At 39.2% G+C, this 18972-nt stretch overlaps 1 protein-coding gene across 4 annotated transcripts in view; it reads left to right on the top strand.

The window, feature by feature from the left end:
- Positions 1–18972, top strand: part of LOC122982030 (solute carrier family 41 member 1-like) — a 47802-nt gene that overhangs the window by 15335 nt on the left and 13495 nt on the right. For all 4 annotated transcript variants that reach the window (XM_044350988.1, XM_044350989.1, XM_044350986.1 and 1 more), the window contains 6 exons: positions 9028–9135; positions 11923–11994; positions 13097–13241; positions 15538–15684; positions 16674–16818; positions 17273–17352. In XM_044350988.1, coding sequence (XP_044206923.1) covers positions 9028–9135; positions 11923–11994; positions 13097–13241; positions 15538–15684; positions 16674–16818; positions 17273–17352 — 697 coding nt within the window. The remainder of the gene's footprint in view (positions 1–9027; positions 9136–11922; positions 11995–13096; positions 13242–15537; positions 15685–16673; positions 16819–17272; positions 17353–18972) is intronic.

The raw sequence follows: 18972 nt of genomic DNA, 5'->3' as shown, positions 1-18972 counted from the left end.
ATCCATGGTAGGGACATTTGCAACCGGGAATATATTTGAATAATGTTTGTCAAGTTAGAAAACCAGCTGATCTCAGCCATTGTTAAAGGTATCAAAAGGTCCTTTGTTCTGTGCCACTGGAAAGCCCTCTCTAGTGTGCCACTGTGTTTGTGTGTCTAGTCGGCATTCTGCTTCTTCTCTTTTAATTGATGTGAAGTGGGTACCTGTGTGTGTGTGTGTGGTCCTGTTTTGTCTTTATCCTCTGCAAAGCGTCCCTGGTATTTGGTTTGTAGCCAGTTAGGCTCGGGGAAATCAGACACACTGCTGTCTGCTTTATGATGAGCTGGTACCTCTCTCCTTTTTCCTCCTTGTCCTCCACTGATTAATGCACACCTAACCTCATGTGGCTTATTCCCTTCACTCCATCTGGTGCTCATCAGTATTGCCTCCACCCTCTCCTCTTCCCCGATTAGTTTTGAATTTGGCTGGGTGCTGTGTCTCAAAGCGCAGGGCACGTAGAAGGACATTGAGAGTAGCCTATCTAATTGGAAGGGAGATAAAGACAGGAACACTACAATATCAGCAACTGGGCTTTTTATGGTAGCCTGTGGTGGTTGTGGATCTGTCCTATATGTTACGTCCTTCACCCAATGCCTGCCTATGGGCTTTTTCAGTTTTTGAACCCAGTGGTTTGTCATTACTTTCCAAGTTATGTCTCACTCAGCTTTACTGAACTTGGGTTACATAACTTAGTTATTCAAATATATTTCTGACGCTTCCATAACATTGTTTGTTTGTTTGTTTGAAATGGACACAGGGGCCTTGAATCAGTCGCTCCCAACTCTTTCAGACTGAACCACTAAACTATTGGTCATTGTCACTCCAAATAAATGACCGCACCAATGATATGTTCTGAAAATTAGGCATGTGGTGGTAAAATTAAACATAAAGATGTCCATAAATCGTCACCCTACCCCGAAGCCAGAGACGTTTTATGCTGTGAATTAGGGCTGTGCGATTAATCGAATTTTATTTTCGTTTACGATTTTGGCTTCCAACAATTATGAAAACAGGATAATCAAGATAAAATGATTATTGTTTATTATTGTCATTTCGTAATGATGCTCTCGTTTTGTCTTGTGTTATGAATCTAGCACACGCCTTTTCTTTACAGCTGTGCGCTTTAACGTCTCCGACAGGCATTCAGCGTCTCTGTCCACAGAACCGGACATATGTCAGAAGCAGCTGCTGACCAGTGGCCGGCTAACCTGCCTTCACCAGGCTGACTGAAAGCTGAAATTTATTGAACCAAAATAGTCTGCATGTGGGCTCCACGGGAAGAAATTAACAGTGTTTGCACTTACTGATTCATTGGTTTTATTTCCTCACCACAGAGAGCTGGGGCTAGCTGGGAGGCTACAGCATGACCGGAGGGAAGCAAAGCCAGTTAGCCTTCGCTAGCCTCCCAGCTAAAGTTAGCCCCGGCTCTCTGGAGCCTGCGGAGGAAACACCAGGACCGTCAGGATGTAATAGTCCGTGAAAGTGCTATGGTGTTCGGCTACACAGATAGGAAACTCCTTGGCTGACAGGATGTTTTGGTTCATAATAGTGGTTGGCAACCAGCGTATTAGGTGCATTACCGCCACCCTCTGCTTTGGACTGTGGACCAAAGATTAAATGTTACACATTAATCCTGTCAAATAAACTCAAAGACAACTACTGCTCCACTCACTTGGCAGGTTCATTAAAGTTTTAATGCTGAGCTCCTGAACTCCAGTCTTCCTAAGTTCTTCCCTCATACATTGTCTTTCTTGATTATTAGGAGAATCTATGATTGCATGTGTAATAGTCTCCTCAGCCAGGTGGAAAAAAATATGTGCATATATCAGCATCGGCAATTAGCAAAAATGAGAGTCAAAAACTAATCGTGTTAAATAATTGTGATCTCAATATTGACCAAAATAATCGTGATTATGATTTTTGCCATAATCAAGCAGCTCTACTGTGAATGTGGAGGAAACAAATGTTATGCCAAACTAGTGCATACAAATTAAACATGAGGAGACTGTGTAGATGAGAGAATGAAAGAAAAATTAACAGTTTGTGAGACTGTGCACTCGCTTTGGTTCAACTTTTTTCTACCTACCCGCTGTGGCTCATCGTATGACCATGGCAACCTCAGAAGCTAAAATATAACAACACAGGAGCTGAGTTTACTGGTTTCTGAATTGAATTATATCCTACATCTTTTCACCAGCAGACATATTGATAAGGACAAACAGTCTGGGAGCCATAAGGCTGGGCAGCAGCCTGTTGCCGCTGATTAAAAATACAGAACGTTGACGTTACTGGATGGCAGCTGCGGTGGTAACCACTAGCTGTCTGAAAGCACAACAACAGTAATATCAGTTCCACTTGCATCTTGAGTCTTGAGTGGAAATAGTTTTTGTCAAACTGCTATTTCTGAGGTCAAGAAGGAACTTTTATGCTTTTAGAAGTCCTAAAAGTGCTGTGGATTCAATCATAGCAGCTACCGAATCATCACCATGACATGACAAAAGTGAAATCAATAAATATGCTAAAGAGCATATGTGCATTATCACTCTGCTGTTAGTTTTTGTGCACATCTATGTATTTTATTTATTTATTTAGTACATCTTTCACTTTTTTGTCTTTGTGTGATCTGTTCATTTGATGGCTGTTGTTGACATGTTGTGTGGGGTTTGTCATGACTGATGTTAGCAGCTCTGTGTGCTTTCGTGGTCCAATGGACAAATTTCCTTTCAAGAACAATAAACGCTATCTTATCTTAAAAGGAATTTACTAGTGAATTGGAAATCAACTAAGTCTCAACAGTATGTGTTTATATGGTCTTACATGTGGAGTTAGATAATAAGGAGATGCAGTATAAGGGCCTGTGACAGGATCACACTGCAAATCTAGCAGGTGGAACGGAGGTAGAGATGGAGGGAATGGATTTAGAGAAAGAATGAGTCACGATACAGAGGAAGATTAAAAAAAGAGGGATGAGAGAGGAAGGAATGCACAGAGACCGGCGACGTAGAAAGAGGGATGTCACATGGCAAGAAGGAGGTAGGATGAGAGGCAGACACGCAGCAAGAAAAAGAGAGAGGGGGAGTGTTAGTGTGAGCCGGTAAGCCGGTCATTTCCCTCATGAGTTTGCATGTCAGGCAGTCCAGACAGCCCTGCCTCTTTCTATGCTACGTCACAGCAGAGCAGAGCGGAGGGAGCAGGACTACCCTGATGCTGACAGGAGGAAAGGAGCACTCCAGCCTGCTAGAAGCCGGCTGCTGCATCTTGTCAGCGGACCTTTTTTAGATCTTATTACATTACGGAGCTCTTTTTGTTGTAATCTTCAACCTTGCTGTGAGCCTTCCAAAAGAGAGGAGCTGGAATGACAAAGACCACATTATCACAACTAAAAGGATCCTTCTGCTTCTAACTCTCAAGACCTTTTGGACTATTCTTCATATCCTCGCCCCTACCGGTCATCCAGCTGTCACAGCGAGCACCACTATCATTTGCAGGATACAGCTGTGCCTTTACACAGGAGGTTAAGGAGATTTCAGATGGGATCAAATAGATTAAACCAGCAAACACTAAACTTCATTGAAAGGATTGTGAACTATATCAAATGGATACTGGAGTAGATCAAAGCAACTGTACTTGAAATCTGAACTCTTCATTGTCAGGTTCAATGTCTTTAACCTGTGTGTGGATGTCAAATCTGTCTTATTGACCTTTACTTTAAAAAAAAAGGTCAGTTAGAGATACTCTGACACTTGCATTAAAGGCTTGACTTTTGAACCTGTTCACCTGCAGACATGAAGAGAGTTTAACTGAAGATGTGGAGCATCTGTGCGTGTAGAGAACATTGTGACCTATGAATCAGAAATGGTGTTAATGATTGTGTTCCCCAGTGGAGCTGACAAATGGATACCTCATCACTGCTGACTCACCACTGGGCCAAAGATGCCATGCTCTGTTGCCCTCCAGTTTAAAGCCTTTAACTTTGATTTTGTCTGAGAAAAAAAAATAATTAATTGGAACAAACACATCATTAAGTGACAATCTCTTGCTTGTTTCACTTGATTTTTACACTCATTGAAGACATGGCAGTAGCTGATTACTTTCTTTCTCAGTTTTCTTCAGATGTCAAAAGGGTTAACGTAAGCTTTTACATCTGCATCATCAATAATGATTCAAGAAAAGCTTGCCTTTGAAACTAGAACAATGACGCATTCACCAATTCTGTCTCCCAGTTCTTCAAGAAAGGCCTTAGTGACTGCTTGAAACATTTGCCCTTGGCCTTTTTTTTTAACCAAAAATATTGATTGGTTTCTTGTTCAGCATTCACCTGGCTCACTTCTCAGTCCTGAAGACAGATGAAACTCAGACAAGTTTTTTGGACATATGAGAAGCGGATTTTTTGCGTCAACTAAACCCACATCCTTTACATTTGCAATGCAGTTACAATTACCATGGGATAACCATACATCGAACTTAGTACTCAATTAACCCTTCATTCAACATGGTGGTGACTCGACTGGAACTAGAGCTACGCTACCAGGGCAAGAAGTTACGTGGCGTGACGTGGAAGTTGACACGCTCAGAACATGGTTTCCTACCAGAGAGCTCCTGGCTCATTGCTGCCCAGGTCATAGTGCCATACCTGGTGTCAGGTCTGGGAATGGTCTCCGCTGGTATCGTCATGGACCTCATACAAGTATGAAAATCTAAGAAATATTATTTGTGAACTTTTTGAGAGATTGATAGATGATGATGGATGAATAGGGCTAAGTGTAAGAGTAAGATAACTCTAGTATTGTAGTGCAGTACTATAAATAAAATGTTATTTAAATATGATTTTTTTTATAACATAATCCTTTTTGAATGCTTACTGTACTATGTTTCACTTTAACAAGAGAAAAGTCTTTGAGGATGAAGACTATGGCCGTGTCCGAAATCACTCCCTAGTTGACTTATTCACTACTCTCTATATAATAGACAGTTAATAATGAGCTGTGAGATTTTGCTAATCATCATTTTGCATCATTACTGTCAGCTGTGGAGTTGCACAACGGTAATTTTCGCCTCTAAAGAATGCGGCGCATCACATTGAGGAGTGTTAGCAAAAAGTAGCGTACATGCCATGGACGCAACTTTTTTTGTTCCATTGGGGATTTGAATCCCTCTCTGAATTTGACTGGAGTTGCTGGACTGTAAACCTCAAGTCCATTTAAGAGCAGGGTAGAGCTGCTATCATTGCTCTAAACTCTGATTGAAAAGCATATTATTTCCCACACTATGGATGTTCCAGTCCTGAACAGGGATTTGTAACCTGTAAGTTAGTTAGCTAGTTAGCCTGGCATACTAATCTTTGCAGATTATTAGAAATAAGAGATAAATGCAGTGTTTAAACCAAGCTGCACACTTTTGCTTAAGTGTTTCAGGTTTAGGAAAGAGAAAAAAAGACAACACCCTCCAAACTCTTGAGATACTGCGTATCTCTCTTTCTAGAGCCCATTTCACACAACTTCAAAGAGCTGAGAAATCCAAAGCTTGACAGGTCAATCATGCCTAGTTACGTTTTCTAAGCTGCTATTGGACAATCGCTGCTTGAGGGAGAAGTTTAGTGAATGGTAATTTAGCAGAATTTTGATTTAAATCAGAAATTGATCAAAGAATAAGTAAAGAAGAGCATGAATCTGAACAAGCACATTTCCATACTTTATGGTTTTTGATACGGGTACATTTTAATCTGTACCAAAAACGTACTGAGGTTCAATACCCAGATGGATTGACTTTATCTAAAGAGTTTGGCATGAAGGAATGGATGGTACCTGATGGAGTGAATAAATGCAAGGTTAGGTTGGATATACAGTTGCTGCTGAGGTGAGAAAGGTCACAGTTAGCATAATTTCATATCTACAAGGACAAATTAGGGTCAGCTTGACATTGGCCTTTTATTAAATATCGTACATTTGCCAGTCAATCTCATCCACCCTGATTAAACCTTGGGCTGCTCTCTGACCACATATGCATGGGTCTTTCAAACACTTGCGGCTGTGGCTCAACAGGTAGAGTGAGCCATTGCCTTGGTGTGCTGGGGTAAATGGGTTTGCAAATTGTACAGCACTTTGGATGAAAATACAGCCAATTTATTATTTAGATTTTATTTGTGGGGAGAGTGATGAGTTAATGGTTGATGCTTTATTTGGTGGACAGCGGCAGTCAATAAGTGCACAAATGGACGGAAGATGGAACACAACAGACAGATTCCTGGATAGATAAGTGGATGTATCAGTGGATGGATGGTGGAAATATTGATTCCATTTACTGTATGTAGTGTATAGTAGTTTTAGCCCCTGCCCCATCCCTGTTGACAGTGCTGTTTCGTGTTCAACAGATGGAGCTTTGCTGAACATCTACCTCTCTAAGTTTTCTAAATCAGATTTAGATGTGGGAGAGAGAGAAGGGCCTTGGAATAAAAGTGAGCAGTTAATTTAATAAATGGTTGGAGGATGAGAGATAAAGAAAGACATGAGGCCAGAGAGAGGGAGAGGTTCAAGAAACTTTAATTTCGTGGTATCACATAGTGCAGTTGCAGGTGCACAAATAAGAGGGAAAGACGGTCCACATTACTTGCAGTTTTTTGAGTATTTCTCACATTTGTCTTAACTGTTACATTAACTGTTCTAAAAAATAATTGACTGCACATGCTGATGACATAGACTAATTATAATGTCTCTAATGATGACAAGTACTTAATGATATTGACAATAAAAGCAAACACATCATAAACATAGTTTTTTCTCCCTAGAGTAGCACTGTGTTTAGTTATCTTGGCTCCTAGCCCTTCAGACTTAGGCAGCAGCAGCAGTATTACAGCAGAAGTGGGCCATGTCCCATGATAACTTTCCAATATGACAGCTGTTAGCTAGACCTACCAGTCCACAGCCTTAGAGTGATGTATATAAATAGACCAACACAACCTCTACAATTCACCATCCCCCTTATTCAGCCCTCTATTCTCTCCCACGGACTTGTTTACCCCCCTCGAACCTCATCACTACCTCCACCACTTGGCCTTAAAGCATCAGTTATAAAAATAATTATCTCATTGGTTGAGTTAATTGTCAGTTGGTGGAGCCAAAGCACAAGTCCATATTAGATAACTGGCAAAGGCAAATGAGCAAGTGTAGTGAAAGATTTTTAAAAAATGATATACTGTATTATAAATGATATTCAATTAGGTCATGTATTTTTGAACATGGCTTTCAGTATTTTGGGTGAGGAAGCTAGCTAACTAGCATATTTAGTTGGCTGTAGCCTTGACTTGTCTCATTGTGCTTTAAACCTCATGCAATCTCTCATTAAGGGCGTCTTCCATGTCTTTCTAAAACATGTTTCTGGGACTTACTGTCCATATTGTAAGATCAATGAGTATCTACTACAGTACTTGCAATTAGTAGTTGAAACCTTCATGATCTCAACAAAGCTAAGCAAACTACACACCCATTTAACTTTATCAGCATGGGAACGAGCATACATACATCATCATAAAATGGTGTGTACGTAGCCCATTGACTTCACTATTTGAGCTGGTGTCATTTAACCCACAATGTTCTCGAGGCTTATGGAAAATGGTGTTCAATAAAGGCCACCAAAAACTACTCGCTTTGTCTAGGCAAATGGAGTGAACCACACTGAGTTTATGTTGCAAGACTGGATTTTTAGTCATCTCGATTACAAATGTCAGAACAGATTCACTTCATTGACTCTTAATAGAACAGATGACTGGTGAAGGACGAGCATGTATTATTGTGCAGGCTAGCTAAGAAGCTTATCTAGTTTGTTGTACACTTTTTTAATTGTGCTTTACTTTAAAGGCAGGCATATTTGCTGCGGAAAATGTCAAGTTCATACAAGGACACATTTGCAGAAAAAACAAAGCACTCTATGGGCTTTGGATTCTACATTGTGTGAAATGCAAATAATAAAATATAATAAAATGATGCATCATGTGTAGCTACTGTATGTTATGTATGCTTGTCCCGGTCAGTAATCGTTATGTTTCAATGATACTACATATTCAAGGGTGTTTCTATGTTGGTCATTTTCTGTCATTGTTATTTAAGGGTAACTGAATCACTAAAAATATTTCTGCTTCCAGGACATTGTTTCGACTGAAAAATGTTTTTATAACACAATTTCTTACTTCTCCTTCCCTTGTTCTGGCCTGCTCTGTCACTCCCTCCTCTCATCTATTCCCTCCCTTCTTCCCTCCCTGCCTCTGCTCCACATCACTCTGCTCTTGGCAGATGCGTTGTCCTTTTATATGTGCATCTATTTAAAGATCTAAACCATCTTGGACCTGCCAACTGGAGTTGTAGTCAGAAAATGTGAGGCAGCCTCTGAACTGTACGTCTTGTAAACCCGGTGAACCTGTGCAGTATGGTGTGGCATCAAAGATGCTGCTCAGAGATGTGGAAACAGGGAAAGTAGGCTACTGGGGTAGTCTAGAATATGTGATGTGCTTATTTCCAGGGCCGGCCCTAGCACATTTGGTTCCCTAGCTGAGCTTCATCCTGCCCCTCCCCCCGTTCACTTATTGAAGTAACTTGGTGTTCACTTTATCTGTTCTTTGAATTAATTATTAATGTAGCCTACTCTGATTTTGTGTCGAACATAGGACATGGTTTTATACTGGCAAAACATCCAGCGTATTTCATAAATTGTTAATGATTAACCGACAATCAATTGTTAACACAGCCAATCGACTGAAGAAACTGCTTAAAATTTGCATCCCTAGTTCAGAGTTTACATCTGTGGTGGTGGAAATGACTGATGTTTTTTTCAAATTGAAATATGTCATTATTAACAAGGAGGAACTGGGAGAATGGTGATGATTGGTGGTGATGGTGATTAAATGTAATTATGTCTGTGTGTGTTTGTTTTCTGTGTTTTTGAGCAATGCTCCGTAACTGTCTAAACAATGTTTAATTTTCCCCGTTTGTGTTCCAGCACTGGGAGGTGTTTAAGGTGATCACAGAAGTGTTCATCCTGGTGCCTGCGCTGGTCGGACTCAAAGGAAACTTGGAGATGACCCTGGCTGCTCGCCTCTCCACTGCTGTAAGAAGAGCTAGATGTTAAAGGATACTGTAGGTTCATATTATTTTAAGTCTGTCTTAAAACAATGTTCACATGCCCTTTACACTGAAACAGACATTACTCTTACATAACCTTTACAAAGATGGCCGTTTCTCTGCAATCCTTTATGGATCAGTAAATTCATACTGAAATCATAGTAAAATTATGCTCCTTATAACTTGAGATCTTTGTTCATAATCATCAGATTGAGGACTTTTTCTCCAATGAAAGTAACCCAGTTGATCTTTTTACAGCTATGTAAACTGGAAGAAGCAAACACTGCGTGTGATGTCATGGAGCAAAAAAATAATAACACTAATAGCCTTGCTGGCTGATACAGAGCAATTACAATTAGCAAAACAATCAGAGGGATAAAATCAATGAAAATGATGTTTGGCATTATCAATACATTTTTTGACTTAGTAAGGCTCAGAATGTCCAATCAACATGGTTCTTATATCCTTGGAACTCTGACAATCTCCTCTATTCATTCATATTTTGATCGTTGCACTTTCTGGACATAAAGATGAATAAAAAAAACAAATTTAAATTTTTAGTATTTAGTTAAGTTCTCTCATAGAGCATGCATACATGAAAAATTATGCATTTCTGAATAGTATAACTTGTCCTGAAAAAACAGTATATGGCATGCCTGGGTGACATGTATAGTAACTATGCCGTCAGCCTATAAGAAGGAAATTAAGAATGAGACAAAACACCCAGGATTCAAAGGGTTAAGTACAAAATGTAATCTTCATGTTACCATCCCTCCACTGCAACTTAGCAGGAACATATCCATTGGATTTGTCTAACTCAGTCTGCAGCTTCATGTAAGATTTTGTCTCCCCATCACTTAAATTGGAATCGTGTTAGGAAGTCATCTCTTCAGGGCCAAAAAGGACAGGAGAAACAATTATAGCAACCAGAAAGCATTTCGATGTACATATGGGCATGTGAGTATTTTTTGAAGACAGACTTGAAAAAATGTGAAACTATCCCTGTGCACTATCATAGTTGTTACACATCACAGCTTTCAAAGCCTTATGTTTGTTGAATGACAGTCTTTTTAGTATTTAAGAGAAGACCATTACTACCTACTAAACTTAGCACAAAAAGTAAGGAAATTTGTGTTTAGTAGACTATTTCTTTGTTGTTACAATGCTTCATGGCAATAAATCTTATACCTTTGGAAAGCCTGTTTATTTCCCTTTTAAATGGTGTCACATTTGTAAGGAACATGCATTTGTGGGATGAGCAGCAGAGCTGAGTATGTGGGTTGCGCCCATGAAAAATTTGCGAAATACTCTCTGCCAATGCCAAACAGATTATTCTGCCATTGACTCTTGTTTGGTGTTTGGTGGATTGGATGATTGAAGTTTGAAGAAACATGACATATTGGCAATTTAACAATTTATTCATTTAACAAACAGGAGCCTCAGTAGCGTATGGAAGAACTATACACAGCCACAACAGCCTGGCACCAGTGCCAAACAGCTTATTTTGCTGTTGCTATTGACTCTTGTTTTGAGCTTCTGGTACCCCCAGTGGTACCGCCTTGTGAGCATGGGCACTGCTACAGTGGTCAGTAGGTGAATCGGCATGCCACGATTGACTGATCTGGATAGGGCCCGTGTGATAGGGCAACTTCAAGCTGGTGTTCCGCAAAACCAAGTTGCAGCATTATTTGGAGTGAGCCCTAGTACCATCTCCAAAGTGAAGGCCAGTCTTCCACACGCTACTGAGGCTCCTGTTTGTTAAATGAATAAATTGTTAAATTGCCAATATGTCTTGTTTCTTCAAACTTCAATCATCCAATCCACCAAACACCAAACAAGAGTCAATGGCAGAATAAGCTGTTTGGCATTGGCAGAGAAGATTTGGCAAATTTTTCATGGGCGCAACCCACATACTCAGCTGTGCTGCTTATCCCACAAATGCATGTTCCTTACAAATGTGGCACCATTTAAAAGGGAAATAAACAGACTTTCCAAAGGTATAAGATTTATTGCCAAGAAGCATTGTTACAACAAAGAAATAATCTACCAAACACAAATTTCCTTACTTTTTGTGCTAAGTTTATATTACTCACATTAACTCACATAAGAGGAATGTATTTTTCAAGCCTGTTAATATCATGTAATACCATGGAAAACTAATTGGCAAAATGTTTGTTTTTCAGCTCAGTTTGAGTTGTACGTAGATCTGATTTCTACAGAGTAAATGTAAACTACTTTAACATTCAAATTGTCTCTGGAAGTAAGATTAGGCATGACCACCAGATGTTAAATCATTTAGAATGACAATGAGGTCTAGTTTTGGTACTTAGTCCTGTGCAGATGACACAGCACTTATTCAGTTTTGCATTTTTTTTCAACCTGTGTGGGTCTCATTTTCGCAGTGTTTGGTTGACCTACCCATAGGCTATGATAACATTTTACTCACCAACTTCATTGCTGAGTTCTGGGGGCATGGTGACTTTGCTATGATAGAGTCCAGCAGGGCAAGAAATACGGGCAGTCAAACAATCAGACAAACCCCAGGTTGTCAAAAAAAGAAAAAAAATCTTTGACTGCTCCAGTTTCAATTTTCTCTTCATCTTCAAGTCCTAACTCCTTGTAGCTCTTCATGTTTGCAAATGAGGAATGCATTATTCCATATATAACATGTTTGTCATTTCGTCAAACCTATATAACTTTAATGATTGAAAGTTGAAAGCCCTTTCACCCCACAATATGATTGAAGTGACTGGTGGTATCTCTGTGTCTTTAGGCCAACACAGGCCAAATGGATGACCCTGATAAACAGTGGACTATGGTGTGCAGCAATCTGGCCCTCATACAGGTAACATACTGGAAACTGGAAACTCTATTACTGTATGTGTTAACTTACAGGTAAAATGAGGACTCAAAATAACCAGTGAGCTATTTTATGTTTAGGTACCTGATGTCTAATTTATTGTGTTGTGTTTAGTGTCACAGGTGTTATAGGTAGTATCTCAGCTATACTCAAATAGTGTTAAGTATTACGTCACAAGAAATCTAATGACAGCTTTATATCATTGTAGGGCTGCAGCTAACCATTATTTTCTATTGTCAGTTAATCTGTTGATAATTTTCTTGATTAATTGATTAGTTGTTTGGTGTATAAAATGTCAGAAAATGGTGAAAAACGTTAATCATTTTCCCAAGATGATGTCATCCAATGTTATATGTTTTGGCCCGACCAACAGTCCACAACCCAAAGATATTTAGTTTACTGTCATAGAGGACTAAAGAAACAAGAAAATATTCACATTTGAGGAGCTGGAATCAGAGACTTTAGACATTTGAAATGATTTGAAACAATTGATTATCAAAATAGTTGCCAATTAATTTAATGTTATATTAAATAGATATGATACTTTTAAAAATAATACTTTTACTATTAATATAAGCTGCAGACTGGGCTAAAGTGCTCACATTAGATCTCTTGTGGTAATTAGAAATACAGTATAATTTGGCAAGAGAATAAAGGAACCAAATAGAGGTCAGCACTGTGTTATCAGGTTCCATTTTTGTGAAAATAATGGTGAAGTTTGAATGGTAACGTTAATATAGCTTAAACAATTATGGACAGAAAATTAATCGGCAACTATTTTAATAATCGATTTATCTTTTAAATAATTTTTCAAGCAAAAACAGACAATCATACTCTGGTTCCAACTTCACCAGTGTGAGTTTTTACTGCTTCTCCCTGTTTTATATAACTGTAAACCAAATATTTGGACTGTCGGATAATGGACAACATAAAATGTCACTTTTGACTCTGGGAAATTGTTATAGGCATTTTTCATTGTTTTCTGATGTTTTATTGACCAAATGATTAATTTATTAATCACTGTCACATTAATTGTTGTACTGTACAATTGTTGAATCTTATGATGTCCTCTTTTCATATTCTGCAGGTTCAAGCCACAGTTGTGGGCTTCCTTGCAGCAGTGGCAGCAGTGTGTTTAGGGGCAGTTTCCAGAGGGGGGGTTGAACTGGACCAGGCAGCTGTTCTGTGTGCCAGCAGCATCACCACGGCCTTTGTAGCTGCTCTCTCTTTAGGTTAGTGACCTGTTTTGCATCAGATTTGGAATAAAATGGTAAACGGACTGTACTTGTATAGCGCCTTTCTAGTCTTCCGACCACTCAAAGCGCTTTTACACTACGAATCACATTCACCCATTCACACACATTCATACGCTGAGTGGGTACAGGGGCTACCATGCAAGGTCCCAACCTGCCCATCAGAGGAAATCTAGTCATTCACACACATTCACACACTGATGGCACAACCATCAGGAGCAATTAGGGGTTAAGTATCTTGCTCAAAGGGCACATCGACATGCGAACTGGAGGAGCCGGGAATAGAACCGCCAATCTTCCGATTAGTGGACGACCCGGTCCACCTCCTGAGCCACAGCCGTCCCTAAAACTGAACATATATTAATTTTCCCAACAGAGTTTAGTTAGCAAAACTCTTAACACAAAATTCTGCACAATTATCAGTACACAAAATGGAAACATCTTCATCATATTAGCTAATACATCACGCAAAAGGTTCATCAGAGAAGCACAATAATTTATGTGATGATATTTACTTTTTCTGCTCTGCCCTGGCACCAATCCTTAAATATTTCCACTTGTAAGTTTAATCCTCTAAAATACAGTATGCTGGAAAGCATACAGCTATAAACCACAATTTACACTAATGTAAAAGACAATACATTGCAATATTTTTACAGTAATCAAAAGGAAATGGGGTAATGTTACAGTAAAATAAGGAGAAATGTTTGCAGACACGTGTTGCATTGATTCAGTTAAGTGCACACTTTGTAATTAAACACTGAAATTTGTACTACAATGAAGTGTCTGTATACTGGAGACTGAGTGTGCGTCAGTTTTGCTCTTTGCAGTGAGAAAACCGAGCCAAAGCAAATGTAATATACTATACTAATGCCAGCTGGCATTAATGTTCTCAGTTATCAGGAAATGCAGTGAGAAAAAAGTCTAAAATCAAGATGTAAGTGCACTTAATACCCAGTGAGGATCCAGTCACCCAGGATCCAGGGGTAGTATTGCAGCACACAACTGGCAGAAAATGGTTTTCAATGAAAAGATTTTTGGGATAGTCACTAATTGGAAACAAACACGAAGATTGGCATTTACATGCATGGCTCCTTTTAATTCATATTCAACTGCTTCTTAAGCAGACACAAAGACACACACAAGATGGTCTAACTAGACAAGACGCCTTTTAACCTCCTTCATAGCTGCCCTGTCTGTTGGTCAGTAAACTGCTCTTTAATGGATTAAATGGCTAGTTTGGCATTTTGCGAAAAATACACTTATTTGCTTTCTTGCAGAGAGTTAGATGAGAAGATCAATACCTCACTCATGTCTGTACAGTAAATATGAAGCTAGACCACAGATAGTTAGCGTAGCTTAGCATAAGGACTGGAAACAGTGGGAAACAGCTAGCCTGGCTTTGTCCAGAGTTTGCAAAATCGGTTGTTTGTACAAAACCCAAACTGTAAGACAAGACTCCAGGATTAGTCAGCTTTAGAGGTGCTTGGGGGCATTTTTTTTTAAACTTTAGGACAGACCCAGACTAGTTGATCCCCCTACTTCCAGTCTGTATGCTAAGCTAACTTCATATTTAGTATACAGACATGAGAGTGGTATCAGCCTTCTCATTTAACTCATGACAAGAAATCAAATAAACATCTTTCCCAAAAAGGACTGGTCTTTTTTACTCTTAATGTCAAACCAGACGTCAGTACATGGACCCAGCAGAGTTTGACTGTGCATCTATCCCCATATAACCCCTCCCCACATGTAGTTACTGCATAATCCATAATTCATCCACATCATTTATGTTCTAGCATTTAGCAGGCTTGATGAGTGAAGGAATTACATTTCCGGTTTCTGTTTTTGCTAATGTCTTGAGTCATGTCTCAGCAGGGAATAACCTCTTTTCAGTTTTCCTCCCCCTACTATTCAGTTTATAATATTTCTCTACAGTATTTTCCTACATTTCTTTTTTATTTGCTTAGTCCTATCCAGCTTGTTTAAGTCTTCTTTTTCCTTTCCCAGTAAGCTGTCACCCTGTGAGGCTGGGTGATGTCCTGAAAATTGTCTTTATTAATATAGAAATAGTAACACATCTCAGCTGAAAGCTTTCATCAGCATTGTTCTTTCTTTATTCATTTTTCCTTTTCATACATCTTGGTTAAATGTAATGACAGTTTTGCTTTTTCTCCATCGTCTTATTTTCTGTTTCTGTCTCTTACTCATTGCTGTCTTGCTTCTTTCTGTCTTCACTCTCACTCCTCCTTGGTCTGCCGCCACTCCTCCGCAGGTCTGGTGATGATTGGAGTGATTATCGGGTCCAGGAAGGTGGGGATCAACCCTGACAATGTGGCCACCCCCATCGCTGCCAGCCTGGGTGATTTGATCACCCTATCCCTGCTGGCCGGGGTCAGCAGCACGCTCTACGAGTACATAGGTGAGGAAATGCAGTTGGAATGCAAATGCTTGCGGTGGAGTCAGTGAGGGCAATGAAGTTTGACTCAGCTCTGATTTATGGCTCCATGTCACCCTTGTTTGAGCTGCTCTGCTGTGTTGTGGGTATCAGTAGCCACAGGAGTGCTTCCATGTAGATTTTGGCCGCCTTTTGAATATGACGACAACTTGTTGGTTTCTTTCATCTTGGCACATCTGGATTAATGGGTTTTCAACCCATAAGAGGACATTTTGAATGTCTGCTTCGTTGTAATAAAAACAATATAATGGTGTAAATGGTGTTTTATTATGGATATAGTGTCAAATAACTATGAGAGACTATTTGGACTTTTTTGAGTTCTTCTGTGTTCACAAGAACACAAGATGGCAGCAAAACTCAGGTTTATCATTTTTTCAGACAGCTCATCATGATGTATGTCTGTGAGGCTCTTGGCTATAATTTCACTGTGAAAGTGTTTCTGCGTTTATGATAAGGCGCATCATAAATGTTTATCTTGCAAGTAAAGTGTCTATATTTCACCTAAACCCACCTTTTTCAAGATGGCATTAGTATTTATTACTTGAAATTCATATAAAACTATAGTATACTCAGTATGGACAAAATAACTTTTATATCTTTTGTTTTGTACTGTATCAGAGAAGTGTTGATTTAACTTTACGATGCTGTTTGATATCACTACACAACAGTATTTTACAGTTTAATATAATTATAGTATAATATGACAGTAATATTTATAGCCAGTCTGTTATATTGCATTACATTGTCTTGTGTTTCTGTTACTGTGTTCTCACCTTTTATATCACTGTATAGCTAAGTGTCAGCTAACAATACTAGTATTGATAATAGCATAATCCATGGCTTGCTCAGTTTTTTTTTAAATTTTATTTACATTGATTTTTTAGTGACCATCAATATAAATAGCATATAAGAGGAGGTTTCTTTACCACCTCATACCTGTCTCTGTCCCACAGATATATGGTACCTGTCCCCCCTGGTGTGTCTGGTCTTCCTGGCTCTGATCCCACTGTGGGTGGTGGTGGCCCGACAGAGCCCTCAGATCAGGGAAGTTCTCCGCTCAGGATGGCAGCCTGTTATAGTAGCCATGTCCATTAGCAGGTATATACATACATACAGACACACAACACAAACTTATAAAAATGTTAATTTTATTATTAATTAATGATCATCACATCCATTTGTTCAGTTAAATTGTATACTGATGTTAAAGAAAAGAAGACCTCTAATCAAGCTGAGTGAAAAAACTGACAGACTTGAATAAAACTGATAAAACTGATTTTACACACCAAAGTCTGTTTACAGGTCTTGGGGAGTACTATTGCACATGTGAAATAACTTGTATAAAGCCTTTTGTGGCTCCACAGGGGGCTATGAATGTTTATGTGAATGAATAAATTTTGATAAATCAAAACATACACTGTAGATATCTACAGTGGGTCTCCTGTTAACCCTTTGCACTGACCATAAATCCTCAATAATGCAGCCGTCAGGCTGGGAAACCCTGGCAGTGATCGCATGTTGTTCTTATTCTTTCTTTCTTTGTGGTTTCCAGTTTTGGAGGTCTTATACTGGACAAGACAGTGAGTGATCCCAACTTTCAGGGCATGGCTGTCTTTACACCCGTCATTAACGGTAAGCTGATTGGTCTGAAAAGTTATATGATGAAGTAGTAATCAAACTGAAAAATTAAGTTAAATTAGCATTTTATCCACTTAGTGGATGTTGTTGTCCAGAGTGTGTATTAGTGTGCTACTTGTATGAATCCAAGATGAATCCTAAAGATTCTGCAGTGAGCACAGTAACCCCCAGTGAAATCTAACAAACACATATCACTGATATATATGGAGGGTACGTACTGAACATGGCAAGAGGTGCCATCACAGTTTTTTTTGATATTGATGTAAAACAGGAGTGGATGAGGTTGGGATGGTAAAGGAGAAGACAGCAGCAGATTGGAGTCATGCAGGGAAAAAGTACTTTGAATCTTAAATCAAAGAAAATAAAACACACACAATCACTGATTGGATAATCTTTTGTTCAGCTGATGTGTCATGTCTGCTGTGAGCAAACAAAATGTTCAAGTTGTTATGGAATTTTCCATCTTTAGGGTTGACAGATTGGGTTGCATTGGGTCAAGCCTGGGCCTTGAGGTCACACTGAAATTCTTAAGCAGGAAGGAGGTATTCACTCCTCTCCTTGAGACTGCAGCTGTCTGTGATGTTTTGGGGAAAGCAGAAACCTCCCTGATAGAGGGTAAATCAGCATTGCCATGGTCACCAAGGTTGGAGGCTTTCCTAGACAACACAGTTAGGTGGATGCGTAGATTCTATGGACACAGTCAGACATTCAAACCAAAATGTGCTGACAGTGACCTGAAGTTCCATGCAACGTGACCTGAACTGACACGGGTAAAATGCAGTTCCTTGTTTAGAAACTAGTGAACCAATTAGACAAATTTTTCATAGTGTGGGCTGATCTGCTGAGGTTAAAGACTTAGACTCAGACTTTCAGGGACAGAACGGAAAGAGACAGCATCCGCGTTGCAGATGACTTCAATGTTCGCTATTTCAGTTCTGCTTGATCAAGTACTTCAATAAACTTTTTCAGCTTTAAGACATCTAAGGCTTGTGTCCACTTTTCCCCACTGAGGTGCTGACCATCGGTCAAAATATCCACAACACAAGTCAAATACATTTGAACTCACATTTTCTGTTCTCTCGGGTGCTTCCTGTATGAAACAGAGCAGCATGTTAAAAACTGAGCTGACAGGAGTGAACAACAACAGAAAAAAATAGTAATGCTTCTCACTCAGATTTAACTGAGATTTGCTGCATTTAACAGCAACAAGGTAGACCTCAAGAAATTACTTTTGCGATTGATTTCCTTCCCCGCAGGTAGCCACTGACAGCTGATTGTTTTCATTTATTCCACAGTGTCATGAAAATCAGCTTGCAGCAAACTTTTATTTTGTACCCCTTTTTTTATCTTGTCAGAAAATCAATCCCAGAATACAATAATACAACTAAATACAACTGAATAATATAACTAAAAGGAAAATGTAAATTTGGTCATTTCTTGTACTGAAAAGTGTCCTGCCCAGTAAGTAACACTAAAGGCTTGGAGTGTGTATCTTAAAGTAGTGTTGGGTATTGATACCTTGGTTTGAGATATGTAAACATAGATTTCTAAACACAAGAATCTGTACAAGAACAAGTCAAAATAATACAGTTTCAAACTGGCCAAATTATAGTT

Source organism: Thunnus albacares, chromosome 5 (assembly GCF_914725855.1).
Source record: "Thunnus albacares chromosome 5, fThuAlb1.1, whole genome shotgun sequence".
NCBI classification, from domain to species: Eukaryota; Metazoa; Chordata; class Actinopteri; order Scombriformes; family Scombridae; genus Thunnus; species Thunnus albacares.
This window is presented reverse-complemented; position numbering and strand designations above follow the sequence as displayed.